Here is a 17,086-nt window from a genome sequence, read left to right as displayed (position 1 = left end):
AAATAGTTACTGATAAAAACATTACTTTTGAAAAGCAGAATCCTCCTCTTTTACCATATTCTCACAGGGAGGGACCTAACATTTTTCAGAAAGGGAAATCACAGTCCCTGCCCTGTTATGGAATTTGTGAGCTATTTGGGGCTAGGTTTGGGTAGGATAGGAAAGCAGAATTATAAGACACTAGGCAAACCTCTGTTGAAGCAAAGGCAAGATAAATGGTAAGATGCACACCTACCTGATAAAGGAATTTCAAATAAGAGAAAAATTCTTCTAGGGAAAGCATTAATCTGGGAGGGCTTTATTATGAAGGCAGTTAACCTTGAACTGTTCTTTGAAGACAAGTAAAACATTTTCATTAGAAGAAAGGAGTAAGGAAAGCATTTTCAGTAGGGATAGTACAGTAAGAAGAAAAATAGTAGTAATCACATTCCTTGACTGCTTACACTGTGTGCAGAACTGTTACCAGGGGCATTAATATTTCAATTATTTGTAAGCTTAATATCTTATTTGATATCAATTCTGAAGTCCTCTTATTAGTTGTTAGGTTCATTTTACAAATGAGAAATTAAGGCATCAGGAACAGCAACAGTCAAGCGCCTGGCACATAGTAAGTGCTCACTCAGTATTTGACAAGTGAATGAAGGAGCAGGCACACATGCTAAGTCATGCAGCTAAGTCCTCAACTGTAGATTTGACTCCAGTTCACTGTTAACCGGCATGTGAAACAATGAAGTAAGTGAGACATTTGTGTATGGAAATACTATGGATTCAGTCAGTGAAGAGGTCTGAAAAACTGATGGATGAAGACCAGTTTGATTGATGAGGTCATAAGAGGAGTTGAGTGTTGAGGAGAGAATTTTGAGCCAAGTTTTTAGAGGTAGTGGTTGGATTTTAAATCCTGCTCTCTGTACTTACTAGTCGTATTACCTTCTCTTTCTACCTCGTTTTTTTTGCCAAAAATCTGTAAAATGGGACAGTGATCCTCTCCTAAGAGGAAAGTGGGATTAAGAAGAATAATACATGGCAGGTACTTAGCATGGGCCTGGGCACAGAGTAATACTCAGTAAATAACTCTAATAATTATTACTAGTAGTTGTGGTTCATTAGGAAGGGAAATCACTCAATGAGAATAGTGCAGGGAAATTTGAATCTGGCAGTGGCAGCCAGGGTGAATTAGCAGATGAGAGAGCAGAAGCAGGAATAGAAAGTTGTGGAAGTGTTGTACATATCAAGTACTGTCTGCAAGAGAGAATTTTGTATGAATGAGGAAAAGGGGAGAGAGAGTGAATGAATCGGAGAGACACTGTAAGACTAAAAATGTAATGATAAATTTTTTTTGGCATTTTACATCTTTTTTGAGAATTCTGAAGTTTTTGTTGACAACTTGTCACTAGAATTAGTTAAATGCTTTTATCTCAAGGCTCAAGAATGATGGTGGTTCTGATTATGACATCCTGAATATATTGGCAAAACTGCTTTTTTTCCCTTCTAGCCACGACCAAAATACTATCATATCAGTTCTTTTGCATAGTCTCTTAAGATCTAAAACAGTCCAAGTTTCCTTTTTTTTTTTTCTTTTCTCCAGGTGAGTCTTAAATATGAGCTGATTGAAACCCATTGTCTGTTTTATTTCAGTGCAAGCAGCTTCTGACTCAGTCTGTAGACTCCAACAGAGGGAGCAGGAACGAAAGAAGGTAAAAGTAGATCATTTGGATAATGGGGCCTATAACTCATATTATTAGCAGTTGCTTTGATTTAAAAAAAACTCTAAATTTGTTTTCTTTATGCAGTGATTTAAAAATATTTAAAAATGGCTAATTCATTGAAGATATGTTGAGGTATGAGCACATGATTGCACCATGCATATTTTTATAAGTCAAATTGCAGACCTTTTTTTTTTCTTTTTCAACACTTCCATCTTTTCCCTGAAAGTAGTGTTCATCTGATGGAGAACAAAGAGTAAGACTTTCATATGGAACAAAAAATACCCACCAGATTGGAAATACACATTTTTTCTTTGAGCCTGAAACATTGATGAGCATGTTATATATATTTCTTCTAGAAAAGGAACCATTCATGCCTGTGAATAGGTTATTTAATGAAAAGTCCTATGAGTATGTGAATCACTTGCTGGGTAGTGCTTTGCTTATTGAAAATATATCTTAAGTAAATTCAGATGTGGACAAATAGCACAAAAATTTAAGTTCCTGTGATAATTTGCTCTTTTCACTTATAATTTCCAAAAAATATATTTATAACTTATTCATTGTTCTAAACTAATAAAGATATATTTTTAAAGAAATGTTGAAAATACGAAATCACTCTGAATGGAATGCCTTTTCTGTATCAACAAGTGTTGCTATCTCCATTTCTCTGGAATGTGTTGTGGTTAATCTACAATAATAGTTCAGATCTGCACTATATAAAAATACAGTGGAATAAATAAAGCTTGCCAGAGTTTGAGTTTCTACCCCCTCAGTTCAACTGTAAATATTGATACAGAGTTTTTAAATGCAACAATTTGATGAATTAGGCCTTCCTGAAAGGACTCAACATTTCAGGCAGGTGGGAAAACTGCCCAAGAGGAGGAGGGTCCTAGCAGGCTGGGTCAGAGAGCAGAGCCACTGAGCATGTTGATAAAATGGCAAGGTACAGCCGTGGCCAGGAAAATTTGTCTGGGTGTAGTACTTGGATAGTGTCCACAGAGCACTTATGCAGGCACGAGAGCTTAACGTGGGCAGTGCCAGACTGGAGAGCAGATATTGTGAGGTGCCACTGGGGAGGAAAGATTTTGGTTTAAGTTTAAGGCTGTTCATACACTCAGGAACTAATGGTCCAGAAGAGGATTCCCAAACCATTAATGCTAGTATGATGTAGGATAAAGTAACAGCTGTTGGTCAGGTTACAAAGAACTTCATAGGATCTTGGCAAAGGGGTAGTAATAATGTGTGAGGAAAAATGGTGGCATTCCAGCCCAATCTTGGTCAGTGAGTAGGAATTCATTTAGTGTAGGGTGAGGGATACAGTGTAAGCAAAGACAAAAGATATGAGAAGTCAGTAGTCTCACATAGCTGTATGTGAGTATCTAAATGGATATTTCTAGAGATGATTGTGGAGAATCTTCAGTGCTACATTAAACAATTTGTTGAGGGCACAAGGAGCATTTCTGGTTTTGAGAAACAGAAACACTCTGATAGAACACTGGCTGCACTGGCTTTTACTCACTGTAAATAAGCAATTCTCTATATTTTCAAAATAAAAATGAACAGTGTTCTGTGTAGCATGTTACTGTGTGATTTAAGCAGATTCATGTGAATATGCACTCATACATTGTTGATCTTTCTTCCTAAGACATTGTCAGAGCAGTTATGATTGTGATAAAATGTCAATTCTTGTCATTCTTGAGCAGAACTAACCTAAAATTAAATTATATTTGGAATAGTTCCTCTTGTCATTTGGAACTTTTTCACATTTGGTATCTTAACTGTATATAAGTATGAAAATGACCAGCTTAGATGAAAAAATATCTAGAGTCTTCTACTTCTGGTAGTTCCTTTTGTTGGCTAGCTGTATGCCCTTACATAAATCCCCTTGAGCTTTAAGCTCCTCATTTGCAAAATAAATACCATTTCTACTTACCAGATAAGTTTTATTATATAATCTATGTGAAACAGCTTTGCAAATTGTATATGGCTCCAGATGGAAGGCACAATTTTTCTCCTCCCAGATCGATTTAAGATGCAGGCAGTCACTCTATGGATAAGAGCCCTGCTGTTGTGTCTCTTAGAATTGGTGAATCACTTGAGAATCCCACCCATTCACAGTTTCATAAATTAAAAGGTACTAAAATACTGTACCACGGTTTGAATAAAAACGGCCTCAGGAAATAAAGTTCTTAGATTATGTTAGTCTTAAATATATTATAGGTATTATGTCAGAGAATATTACTAAACTTTTGAATGTGGAATATACATTAAAAATTAGTATTTTAGAATGTACTAAAGTGTGTTTCACTTAGAATTAGTATGGCATTTATGAAACCTACATGTATAAGAATCCACTCTGATTATTTTCTTTTTTCAAGATAATTTAATAAAATAAACCAGCTGAATGTTACACAAAGTGCATTATCAGAGCTCAGAGAAAAGTAAAAATTCTTTATATTTTGCAGGTCAATCTTTTTTAGTGCTCGTATAGTTAGTAGAACATTTGAAATATGTATTAAGGACTTTCTGGTTTTTGCTGAAACTGACATGGTAGAGATTTCAGTATATATATATATATATATATATATATATATATATATAAAGATACAGACATGAAGCTTCATTTTTCATCTGGCAAATGTGTACAAAGCAAAATTGACCTCTAGCTGCGTTTTACAGTCTAATGTTAATTGTTGCCCTTGGTTATACTGTTGGCTACATATTATATATTTGAATGGTTCTCAGAACAAAGAAAGATGGGAGTAGTAATGGAATAAAATAGACTATTGCCGTTAATCTTTAATTCTTTTATGTCAAGACAATTTGTGGAATTCTGTGGGAAGTAAATTATGATAAACGTCATTCATCCAAATTATACTTCCCACAATTGATACCTAAAAGTACATTCAGAAGAACAATAAATGCACATTCCCCAGTTGTTTGACATGTGTCTTGAAAACTACCCATTAGTACAAAGTTGCATTTTGAAAGCTGGCATTAAAAGTAGTGAAATGAAAATACAACTAGTTTAGAAAATTCACTGACTCTTAAAAATATACCACCAAAGGAAATGAGCTGTGAATATCTGTCAGTAGTTTAAACTTAGGTTCATGCACACATGTCAACTTTTGAAGCCACATTCAACCAGACTAGAGATAATAATAAAGTAAATATGGATCCTTTGATTCATCTTGTCTGCAGATATTTACTAGATTTAGTTCTACTCCTGCATGATTTTTTTCATGAAAGCAACAAAATAGCACATACATTGTTTGTGATAGAGTCTGAAAATACAAAGGAATAGATCAGTATGTAGTAGTCTGTTTAAAGTTGTTACTGACGGCTGTTATTCTGAGACTTTTTACGAAAGTAAATTCTGTTTTATTTATTGGTGTAAGTCCTAGGTAAAATTAATGACAGCGTATTACTGATAGATGTTTGAAAGGGCCTTTTAGGCCTTAGTTGGCTTATTCAGAGTTTCCCTATAGACCAGGGTTTCTCAAACTCTGCCCTATGGACATTTTGGAACAGATAATTCTTTGTTGTGGAGGCTGGCCTGTGCTTTGTAGGATGTTTAGCTGCATCGTTGGCTTTTACCCACTAGATACCTATAGCACTTCCCCCTAACCTGTGCTGTGATGACCAAAAATTTGAGGGACAAGAGGGTTATAATACACCCCCCACCCCACCCCCCAGTTAAGAATCACTTAAAATTTTGTGTTTATTATATATCCCAGAGTTCATTTATAGAACCGTTCCTAGACACAGGTTAGCCTCAGGATTGGCTTCTCTTTGAATGTATCTCTAATGAGATATATGTAAGCCATTTTTTATTACTATTTCTTTCTCTCTTGTAGAAAGAGACAAAATCATCACAGCTAAATACTCTCTGTACATGGTTGTAGCTCATTTATAAACTTTCTCTTCATTTTCTTTTAAAGTTGGCATTTTCTAATTTTATCTTAAAAGCAAATGTATCCACTCATTTAAGAATGAAATTGATTCATTTAGAAAGGACTCTCTGAAACCTGATTTGAGAATTTTTTTGTTGTGGTAAAATACATACAACATAAAATTTACCTTTTTTATTATTTTTAAGTGTACAGTTCTGTGACATTAAGTACATTGACATTTCTCTACAACCATCACTACCATCCATTTCCAGAACTTTTCATCTTCCCCAATGAGACTCTGTACCCATTAAACACTAACTCCCCCTTCCCCCCTCCCTTTATTCTTGGCAACCACCATTCCACTTCCTGTCTATAATTTGAGTAGTCTAGGTACCTGTTCTAAGTGGAATCATACAACATTTATCGTTTTGCCACTGACTTATTTCTTTAATATAGTGTCTTCAGGGTTCATCAGTGTTATTGCCAGTATCAGAATTTCATTCCTTTTTAAGATTGACTAGTATTCTTTTATATGTATAGTCCATATTTTACATATCCCTTCATTTGTCTATGGATAGTTGGGTTACTTCCACATTTTCACTGTTGTGAATAATATTGCTATTATCCTGAGTGTACACCTATTTGTTTAAACCCCTGCCTCCAGTTCTTTTGAATATATACTCAGAAGTAGAATTACTGGATCAAATGGTAATGCTATTTTTAATTTTCTGAGGAACTACCATCCTGTTTTCCACGTTCGCATCATTCTGTATTCCCAACTGCAGTGTGCAAGTGTTCTATTTTCCCTACATCCTTGTCAACACTTCGTTATTTTCTGTTTCTTTGGTAGTAGCAGTCCTAATGGGTGTAAGGTGGTATCTTACTGTGATTTTGATTTGCATTTCCTTTTTTTTTTTTTAAGATTTTATTTATTTATTTATTTATTTATTTATTTATTTATTTATTCAAGAGACACAGGCAGAGACACGGGCAGAGGGAGAAGCAGGCTCTCCATGGGGAGCCTGATGTCAGGACTCAGTCCCTGGACCCTGGGATCATGCCCTGAGCTGAAAGCAGACACTCCACTACTGAGGAACCCAGGTGTTTCTTTTAATGATTAGTGATGTTGAGTATTTTTTTCCTTTGCTTATTGGCTGTTTGTGTATCTTCCTTGTAGAAATGTTCATTCAAGCCCTTTGCCTATTTTTGGATCAGGTTATTTGGTTTTACTGTTGTTGAGTTTGTAGGAGTTCTTTATACATTTTGGATATTAACCTCTTACGATATATATGATTTGCAAATACTTCCTCCCATTCTGTGGATTGACTTTTACTCTGTTGATAGCATCCTTTGATGCACAAAAGTTTTTAATTTTGATGAAGTTCAATTTATCTATTTTTACTTTTGTTGCCTGTACTTTTGGTGGGATAGCCAAGAAATCATTGCCAAATCCAATGTCATGGTGCTTTCCTTCTGTTGTCTTCTAAGAATTTTATGTTTTAGGACTTAGATTTAGATCTTTGACCTATTCTGAGTTTATTTTTGTATGTGATGCAAGGCATAAGGGTCTGTTTTCACTTTTTATTTGTATATGGTTATACATTTTCCCAGCACCATTTGTTGGAAGGATTGCCCTTTTCCTACTGAATGGTTTTGACACCCTTTATCAAAATTCACTCGACCATATATGTGAGGGTTTATTTCTGAACTCTTCTTTTCTGGTGGTCTCTGTGTTTTTCTGTATGCCAGTACCACACTGTTTTGACTACAATAGCTTTGTGGTAAGTTTTGAAATCAAGAAATATACTTTATAAAATGTAGGTTTTATTATTAGATATGGTAAGGCCAACAGATAAGGGGATGATTGCCATAGAAAGATTGTTGATTATAGTTTCCAAGAGGAGGATGCATGTCATACCATGCCACATAGGACCATATGAGGAAGCATCAGGGTTAGTCGGGGGGTGGGAGGCGGAACTGGTTATTTATGGTTTCAGCAGGAAGGGAAATGTAACAGGTAATGTTTAGCAGGCTTAAGATTGGCTAATTTGAATAATTTTAGCACACTCTGGGGGATAGGGGTTGTCCCTAGCTGTCTGGCCTTGTGTAATTAAGACAAGTAGATAGTGGCCAATAAAGGTGGTTGGGGTATAGGCTCTGGATTGATTGACTTATATAAAAGGTACACTCACAGGGGAGTCATGAGTCCTATTTCTAGGAATAGGCTAGCCTGGGAAGGACAGTCTTTCCAGGGTTAGTGAGGCCCCAGATATCAAAGCCTTATGAATACATGGTTAATACAGTGTGAGACCTCCAACTTCCTTCTTTTTTCAGGATTGTTTGGGGTTCTTGGTGTCACTTGAGATTTCATATGACTTTTAGGATGACTTCTCTTTCTGTTAAATAGATGAATTTAATAGATGACTTCTATTCCTGTTAAAAAAATAAAAAACACCAAAACATTATTGGGATTTTAATAGGGATGCCATTAACCCTGCAGATCACTTTGGATAGTACTGACATCTTAACAATATTAAGTCTTCCAATCCATGAACATGAGACTTATGTCTTTATTTTTTAGGAATATTTTCTAGTTATCAGTGTATAAGTCTTTTGCCTCCTTGGTTAAATTCATTTCTAAATATTCTTTTCAATACTATTGTAAACAGAATTTTCTTAATATCCTTTTCGGATTATTCATCATTAGTATATGGAAATGCAACTGATTTTTGAGTGTTAATTTTGTATCCTACAGATTTTCTGAATTTGCTCATTCTAGTAGGTTTTTTTGTGAAACCTTATGGTTTTCTACATACAAGACTATGCTGTCTATAAGCACAGATAATTTTATTTCTCCAATTTGGGTGCCTTCTTTTTTTTCTCTCCTAATTTCCCTAGCTAGGACTTCTAATACTATGTTGAGTAGAAGTGACAAAAGCAAAATTTTGTCTCCTTCCTGATATTAGAGAGAAAACTTTAAGTTTTATACCTTTGGATATAATGCTAGCTGTGAGTTTTTACATATTTGCCTTTATTCTGTTGAGATAGTTACCTTCTATCACTAGTTGTGGAATGTTTTTATCATGGAAGGATCTTGAACTTGGGATAAATATGTTTTCTGCATTAGATTGAGATGGTTATGTGTTTTTTTTTTCCCTTCATTCTATTGATGTAATATATTTTACTCATTGATTCTCATGTGTTTTAAACAATCCTTACATTCCAAGAACAAAATAGTCTATGACCCTTTTAATATGCTGTTGAAGTCAGTTTGCTAGTAATTTATTGAGGATTTTATATCAGTATTTATCAGAAATACTGATCCGTACTTCTTTTTTCTTATATTGCCTTTGTCTGGCTTTGGTCTCAGTACATTGCAGGCCTCATAGAATGAGTTGAGAAGTCTTTCCTCCTAGTCAAATTTTTTGAAGAGTTTGAGAAGGATTAGTATTAATTCTCCTTTAAATGTTTGGTAGAATTCACCAGTAAACTCATCTGGTTCTGGAATGACTTGATTTTTAATACCACATGCTTTCATATTTTCTCTTCTTAGAAAAACTATTTCAAAGTTAGTTGCACTTTGTTTTGAAAATTCGTGGAAGCCCCACATATAAATCCCAAAGTGGCTTATAGTGTGTGCCTGTAGACTTTTTTTTCTGCCTATTCAGGCATATTCAGTTAGTTTTTTTAAATCTCTTAATTACTTTTGAAATTGAAATGTGAAATACTTGTTAGTTTCTGTCATTTTTAAAAAACATTGCCAATCCTAAGAGCCTAATAATTTAGTATAGTTGGTTTAAACGGCATTGTATAGCTTTTAGAAAACTGGAGTTTTACTCTTGATTCTACCCTGTTCTCACTGTGTGTGTGACTTTTGGAAATATGTCTATATAGGAACAGTATATGTACCATATTTGGCACCTAGAACAGACCATTTTTTAACACTCCCCCCAACAAAATTATGTTTAATAATAAGCCTGATATTAAAGAATAATGACAAGAACAAAAATGCAGGTGGTGGTGTTTTTAACTTCATGTATGTAGTCACACCGGTAAAAAAATTTAAAAAGTACTGTCACACTAGAGAAAAAGTAAGAGATTAATAAATTTAAGTACATTGATTAGTTTTGGGGGGAAAAAAACTGTTATTTACGTATTGGTCTATTGTAATGAGTAATAATATTATAGTTTGCTTTTGATTCTTATGCAGATTTGTTAATAACGTCATCAAATTTGACCTTTGACTATTCAAATTAAATAGTATAGACAGATTTATTAATCTAGTTCGACTCACAGTTGATTAAAAATGCTTTTTTAAATTATGATTTTGAAAAATTTCTTTCACATGAAGCAATAGATACATAGTTCAGGAAAGTTTTAAGCATAAGAAAAAGTCTGGAAGAGCTTCATAAAAATCACATGTCACAATAAATTCCAGAAATTGCAATACTGTCTTTGTTCTTTGGCAATCATTCTAGTGGCTCCCAGTATCCCCACAGGATAAAAAATTTTAAGTACAAATAAAAACATAGGCAAATTTAATTATTAAAAAATGGTAATATAGAATAATGGATTTGAACCGATTCACATTTTATCTCCATTTGCTCTACCATCATTGTTTAAGTCAATAAAATTTATTACCCAGGAATTGGAGGGGCTGAATGGCCTAAAGAAAACTGAAATGATTCTGGACTCTTTGGAATTTACTTTTGAAATAAACATGTATAGCCGACTTCATCTTGGTGCAGGACTGGCTATGTAACTGGAAGTCCTCTAAATTAACTCAGTGTAAAATACAAAATTTATTAAAGGATAAACCATAAAAATGTGTTAATTAGAAACATTAAAATTCAACAGTAACCAATTGTTTAGAGCTTTAGACTAAGGAAAGATTTTTGGTTTAGGAGTATTTTATCACCTACATTTTTCAGTATTGTCAGTGCCTGGTGATGATAAAAAACAGTCTTTCATTTGTTTGTGTCATTGATTTAAATTCTATACAGACAATACACCCTCTTATTGCTTGCACCCAGGGCAGAGCTCTCCCACCCTCCTGCTGCTGCTGTGCCCCTGGTACATATTGTATCATTACTGAAGAGGGAAAGCTGCAGACCATCCTGTGTAATGTGACTTCATTTTTTTTTTTTTTTTAATGTGACTTCATTTTGTTGTTGTTAAAGAAATATGTTTGTACAAACATCAGGAAATCATCTTTAGTACTCATGAACTATTAATAATACCAGGAAAAAGGATACTAGAGAAAGGATTTGGTATGTATGTAGGGGAGCTATGACATCCTATCAGACTTGTATGAAGCTATTTGAATATAACTGTAATTAGATGGGATCATTGTTTTTCAAATGAGGGACACCTATTCCAGACTAAATCTCATGTAGGACCCCATTTCTTAAACATAAATGCAGAATTGCTGTTGCTGGAAGTGATGTGCACAGGTGATAATGGTCTACAGCTCCCTTAGTATTTACAAAAGATTTTTCCTTATTTCTGAGAGTTCTTTGTAGGTATGAACAAATTCATTGGTACATCAGGCTAAATCCTTGGATTTAGTGACTTCCTCATGTGTGAACTGGGGTGCACACCGACTTGAGAAGGGCTTCAGTGGAGTTGAGGAAGTATTGTGGCAGACGGTTAGGAGGCGGCATATGTGCTGCTTTCGATTAAGCAGCTGCTCAGCTCCTTGTCATTCTATTCCAGGAAGTTACAGCTGAGCCAGACTGCATTTCCCTGCATTTTGAGTAGCTGTACCCTAGGATAACCTTCACTCCTGTCGGCTTAGAATACTCTCTTAATTTTTTGTCTAGGTGATATGTAATATACAGATAATTGGGGATTTTTCTGCTGTTACATACATTAAAACCTTGTGTGTCTAGGAATGTTAGAAAAATGAATCATTCCATCTAGCCAAGTTTATCACAAAACTGAGGTTTTATCTTCTTCAGGCACACCACTTTTATAACTTTATTTTGGGTAGAAATCTTTAAAAATATATTTCATACTTTTCTAGTTTTCACAAAAAATGCATTAAATATTATAGGCTAAATTTCTTTATGAATTAAGAATTGTTGAGAATAGGCAGTTTTACATTATGGTGAATATGGGGGGTGGTCCTCAAGGAATTAAAGAGAATGAGAGTGTTTCTCTGTACCAAATGCCCTCAAATACTATGTGTTTTAAGTTTTTTTTTTTTTTTTAAGTTTTTGTATCTGTGTTCTCCTTCCCCATAAGGCTGACTATAATTTCTTCCTATCTCATTTATCAGCATTTTTTTTCTAATTTGTGACTTTTAATAATATAGTATACTTTTGGAAACCAGTTAATTAACATGGTTAGAACTGTGTGTAAAGTAAAGTAAGTCGATTCAGGATCAGAAGAGCTTTTCATGAATACTACAGTATTTGTAATTGGACTTGTTGGTATCTTTTTTTTTTCTTTTGATAGTTTAAAAGTCTTACCATATAGTTCTCAACTAAGTTTCAGGTAGATGTTATTTCCAGGTAGTCAGATTTTATTTATGTAAAGATTGTGGTATTGTCAGTATACATGAATGTATAAACTGCCCCTTTTTTCTTTACTGTTTGTTAAGAGGAATGCAAGATTATGTAGCACTTACTGTTCTTAAAACTGAGAGGCTAAGATAAAATAAAAGTGATTTCAAGAACTTGATCAGAAAGCAAAACTAGGGGCAGCCGCCCGGGTGGCTTAGTGGTTTAGCACCGCCTTCAGCCCAGGGCCTGATCCTTGAGACCCAGGATCGAGTCCCATGTCGGGCTCCCTGCATGGAGCCTGCCTCTGCCTGTGTCTCTGCCTCTTTCTCTCTCTCTCTGTCTCTTTCTGTTTCTCTCTCTCTCTCCTCTCATGAATAAATAAATAATCTTAAAAAAAAAAAAAAAGAAAGCAAAACTAGATTTTCAACTGAGTTAGAGAGTAGTCAGCATTCAGCTTCTTTTCATCTGAACTGTGAGGCCAAGAACTGATCTATCATATATGCAAAAGCTTAGAACTACAAAATAAACATAATGATATTTAGTGACATCCTAAAGTCTTTTTTTAGAGCCAGATGGTAAGTAGTAGAATCATCAAGGAAGATTGAATTGAATTTAGGAGTGAGAAGGGGAAACTCACTTTTATTTGAGTTGCCTGTATTCAAATTATTAGAAGAATCTATTGCTTAAATTAAATTACAAAATTAGGAGCACCTAGGTGGCACAGTCTCAAATTAAGTGTCTGCCTTTGGCTCAGGTCATGATCTCAGGGTTCTGAGATGGAGCCCCACATCGGGCTCATTGCTCTTTGAGGAGCCTGCTTCTGCTTCTCCCTCTGCCTCCCCATCTGTGCATGCGTTCTCTCTCTCTCTCTCTCTCTCGAAAAATAAAATCTTTTAAAAAATTTATTAAAATTAAATGACAAAAAAATGGAGAGGATAAAAAGTGTTTGATCTTCCTTTTAGAGGTTTTGCTTATAATTTGTATAATAATGATAATTAATTTTCATTAAGTTCCACAGGCACTGAGCTAGGAACTTGACATGTATTACCCCTGGTCTTCATAAATATTTATTTATTGAGTGTAAAGTATTATTTTCCTCATTTTAAAGTTAAAGAAACTTTAACTTGCTCAGGGTCATGCAGCTGGTAGCAAATGAACCAGAATTTGAAGTGACGTTTATATGCCTCCCAAATCTTCATTTTTCCATTGAGTTGCGCTGGAAAAAGTGCTCTCTAGTGGGAAGTGGAATCAGGGTTGTTGCCTTGTGGTCCAAATCACAGGGTCGGCTGAGCCAATTGTGGTGCATATCTTAAAAGAATAAAAAGAAAAGAAAAATCTATTAAATAGCATCTGAGTGTGCATAATTTTTCTGTACTTATTAAAAAATAATTTACAGCTAAAACAGGATCCTATTTTGAGGAAGTTTATTTTCATCTTCTTCTCTCTTTAGTCTGACTGTGGCTTTTCTCTTAGAATATAATAGTTTTTGCCAAAGTTCCATGAAAAGAGTTTAACAAACTCTTCATGTTTTATTCATCTTTTGGAGAATTACAGTCCATGAAGCTGTAAAGTTAAAAAGTAAAGTTTTGAGTTTTAACCTATTTCCCAAATGTATTGCATCAGCAAACCCCTCCCTAACCCTCTCCCCCTCACTGTAGAGCCTATGTGGATCCCAGGGGTCTGAGGCCCATATTGTAAGGGAATGTTTGACTTTAACACAAACTTCAGACTCACTTCAACCTCTTTTCACTTGGAAAGCCTCTGTGCAGAGGAACAGCTGATCAGATTGGCGGAAAGAGCTCTCACAATAGTTGTTTTTGTCTTGTGAAAGAGACTTCTGGCTACCTGTGTAAACCTTCCTCTGGAAAGATCCAGTTTGCACTTTGAATAGAAAAGGCATAGATCGGGTGTCATGGAGACCTAAGTTTGAATCAAAAACGTAATAGCTGAGACCATGGAGACATGCATTTAGTGTCCTTTTCACCTTAATTTCTTTATCTGTAAAATGAAAATAATGTAATTTTATAAGAGCAGTTTTTAGGAGTAGATGAGATACGCAGAACAGCTAGCAAAATGTGCATTTCATAGATACTTGGAGAACGATGGATTATCCATCCACTTTTCATCATGCTTATCATGTCAGATGAAAGAGAAAATGGAGCAGCAAGGACATTATGACAGCAGGAAAGCAGTTTCCATTTTTTTCCTAGCTATCTTTTTGGTATGACCAAGCATCTGGGCACCAGTATCTGAGTATAGTAGGTGTCCTCTTTTCATGAGCATTTCTAGAATTTATCATGACTTCGGGTGCTTTATAACTTTTTTTTTTTTTTTTTTTTTTTGCCTTATAACTTTTTATGGTATGTATCTGTCACAAGTTTTTTTTTTTTTGTTTAATAGGATTTAGTCTGTATCAAAACTTCTAAAGACATGTATGTGGGACATTTAAAGACAGGGATATAAAGTCATTTTTCATACTCTTCCTGTTTAGCTCCTCTTTGTTGTATAATAATTGAAGATAATTCTTGAAATTGTACTAAGCTTATGTCTTTTTCACTTATACATTATTTTATCTTTATTGTTGTGGTACTCAAAAGAAAATTTTTTCTTCTTCATATTGAAATAGTAAGAAACATCTCAAGAAGAGCTGAAGATAGTTGCACAGATGCTTTTGGTGTTCATTTGCTTTAAGGAACGGAGCTGAGCCAGAAGGGGATGTCTTGAGCTCTCGTCCAACGATTAATAATCTATGCATTTTTAGTGCATCTAAAAAATATTTTATGTAAGACACGTACTTTACTTTCTCATAATAAGGATTTTTTTAGTATATATTCTTTAAGCTTGATTTTAAAATTACATACAGTTACATGGAATTTGAGGAGAAATAAAGGCATGAAAATTTACCTGGATTGTGTTTGATTTTATCATTTAAAGATATTTGACATTATTGAAATTTCAAAAATATGATTACCCATCCATGTTCAGTCATAGTAAGAGAAGCCTTAGATGTTTCTAATTTATTAGTCATGTTCTTGTTGGACATTAAAACTGTAATGCAATTTTAGCATTGTGACTTTCAAATTGATTGCTGTAGTAACCAAATATCAAGAGGTAAAATTATGTTTGTCTCTTCTGCATAGAAGAAAAATTGTCTGGAAAATGTTATATGATTTTCAAATTTCTTTTCTCAGATTCTTAATGACCATTTAATAGCTAGCGAAAAACAGCATATAATCCAGTGGGAAGATTTCATGAAAGAACAACACAGCAAACAGGCTGAAGTGGATGAAGAACACAGAAAAGCCATGGAGAGGCTTAAAGAACAGTATGCCGAGATGGAGAAGGACCTAGCAAAATTTTCCACCTTTTAAGAACTTTAACCACAACGGTGACAAATTAATAAGAGAACATTGAGTTCCCTGCAAAAAACTGTTGCCACCAAACCATTTAGCCTCTGCTTCAAGCTTAGCAATATATTCAGTGGCACTCTTATATCAGAAAAAAGAAAGTTCTACTAGTCTTTAGACTCTGTTTAATAGAAGAAGAGTGCTACATCTTCCCAGTTTTAAGTGCCTATATATGATTATTTGAATGGGGAGGAGTAGGAGGAAAAATGAGATAATTTTTTTTTTCTTTTTGTTAATCAGAATTGGGTCTTTTCCATTGATTATCTCAGAGGACTGTAAGTATAGACTTATTAGAAAAATGATTTAATTCATTCTCACACAGGGTGAATATTAGTTATTGTGGCTTAGAAGACAGATGTAATAGCTGCCTGTCATAACGTCCTTGGCTATATTATAAGAATGTATACAGTATTATTCCATGGGCAATGTGGACAAAAACAACTGTCTTTGGAGCAGAGATCACATTTAAGAGAGGCAAGTGTCAAAACCTTTTCTCTACTGAAGCAAAGATGGCCACGTTGGTCTTTGAATTGCCCATTGGGAAAGGTTACAGATTTTGCAGTACAGCATAATACCATGTGTTTCACTGAATGACAAAACACACTTGTTAAGTTTTGTGGCCTTCCAGCACTTAATATTTTCAGCTTTTAAAATATACTTAGAAGGAAAAGCTTACCAAAAATATACTTGACGTTCAGCCTTTCCAAGAACCATAATCTTGTCCATAGTATTTACCTCATTTTTGTCTGTTTTGCTGTGGGTAAGCTTTGTAAGATAAATAATGTCTATACATGTTTCAACTGTTTAATGAGTAATCAGCAAAATCTGCCAAGGAGTCCCTCTGGAACCATATAAAGATTCTGGCTCTGAATAAACCAGAAGTGTTTGCCCACATGGCAAATGATCCATGTTAAATGTAAATCCTTTTTTAGTGTTTAACGTCTGTTCTCATAAGCAGGTGTATTATGATGAAACATGTACCAATTCTGTCATCACTGTGATCTTTAAAAAATCTGCATTTAATAGTCTAATTAAGGAACTAAGTTGATTTTTTTATTTGCCGTAAACCAAGCAAAATTAAATGCAATAATTTCTGAGACTTATGGCAAATGAATTGGAGGTATGGATAAATCTTTCAAATATTTTTTACTGCTCTTCAGTAAAGAAAGGCACAAGAAAATACCCAACTCTCTTGTGTTATCTCAGTGTTGCTACTGCAGAAAAGTGACAATGCTTACTTGTGTAAATTTATGGCTTACTGTCAAAGCTTCATTCTTGGCTGCATGTTGAAAATGTGATTAAAGTTAATAGAGGAGATGAAATAAGTATTTGAGATTTCTTTCAATAACACTGAACTTCTGCCAACTTTCTCTGTCCGCTACTGTAGGCTTGACAGGTTCATCAATCATTCTCTGGTACCTGGACTAAAAAAAGAGCACTTGCTGACACTAAGGCATGTTGGAATTTTCTTAATTCTCTTTCAGTGGATGGAAAAAAATAAGACCTTACTTCCAAAAATAGCCCACACATGAAAAGGGAGGGGAACCTTAAATGAAAATTCTCTTTGTACTGTA

The 17,086-nt window shown here is 34.5% G+C and overlaps 1 protein-coding gene across 2 annotated transcripts in view; it reads left to right on the top strand.

Annotated features, from left to right (window-relative positions):
• BLOC1S5 (biogenesis of lysosomal organelles complex 1 subunit 5) overlaps window positions 1–16,837 on the top strand; it is a 42,929-nt gene extending 26,092 nt beyond the window's left edge. Inside the window, exons 4-6 of one of the 2 annotated variants that reach the window (XM_049106030.1) lie at window positions 1,636–1,694; window positions 6,570–6,700; window positions 15,297–15,434. In XM_049106030.1, coding sequence (XP_048961987.1) covers window positions 1,636–1,694; window positions 6,570–6,665 — 155 coding nt within the window. In that variant the 3' untranslated portion in view covers window positions 6,666–6,700; window positions 15,297–15,434. Of the gene's footprint in view, window positions 1–1,635; window positions 1,695–6,569; window positions 6,701–15,296 lie in introns of both variants that reach the window. The other variant, XM_025444840.3, reaches the window with a different exon arrangement.
• The last annotated feature ends 249 nt before the right edge of the window (window positions 16,838–17,086 follow it).

Source organism: Canis lupus, chromosome 35 (genome assembly GCF_003254725.2).
Source record: "Canis lupus dingo isolate Sandy chromosome 35, ASM325472v2, whole genome shotgun sequence".
NCBI classification, from domain to species: domain Eukaryota; kingdom Metazoa; phylum Chordata; class Mammalia; order Carnivora; family Canidae; genus Canis; species Canis lupus.
Note: the sequence above shows the minus strand (reverse complement) of the source record. Positions and strands in the feature narration are given on the sequence as shown.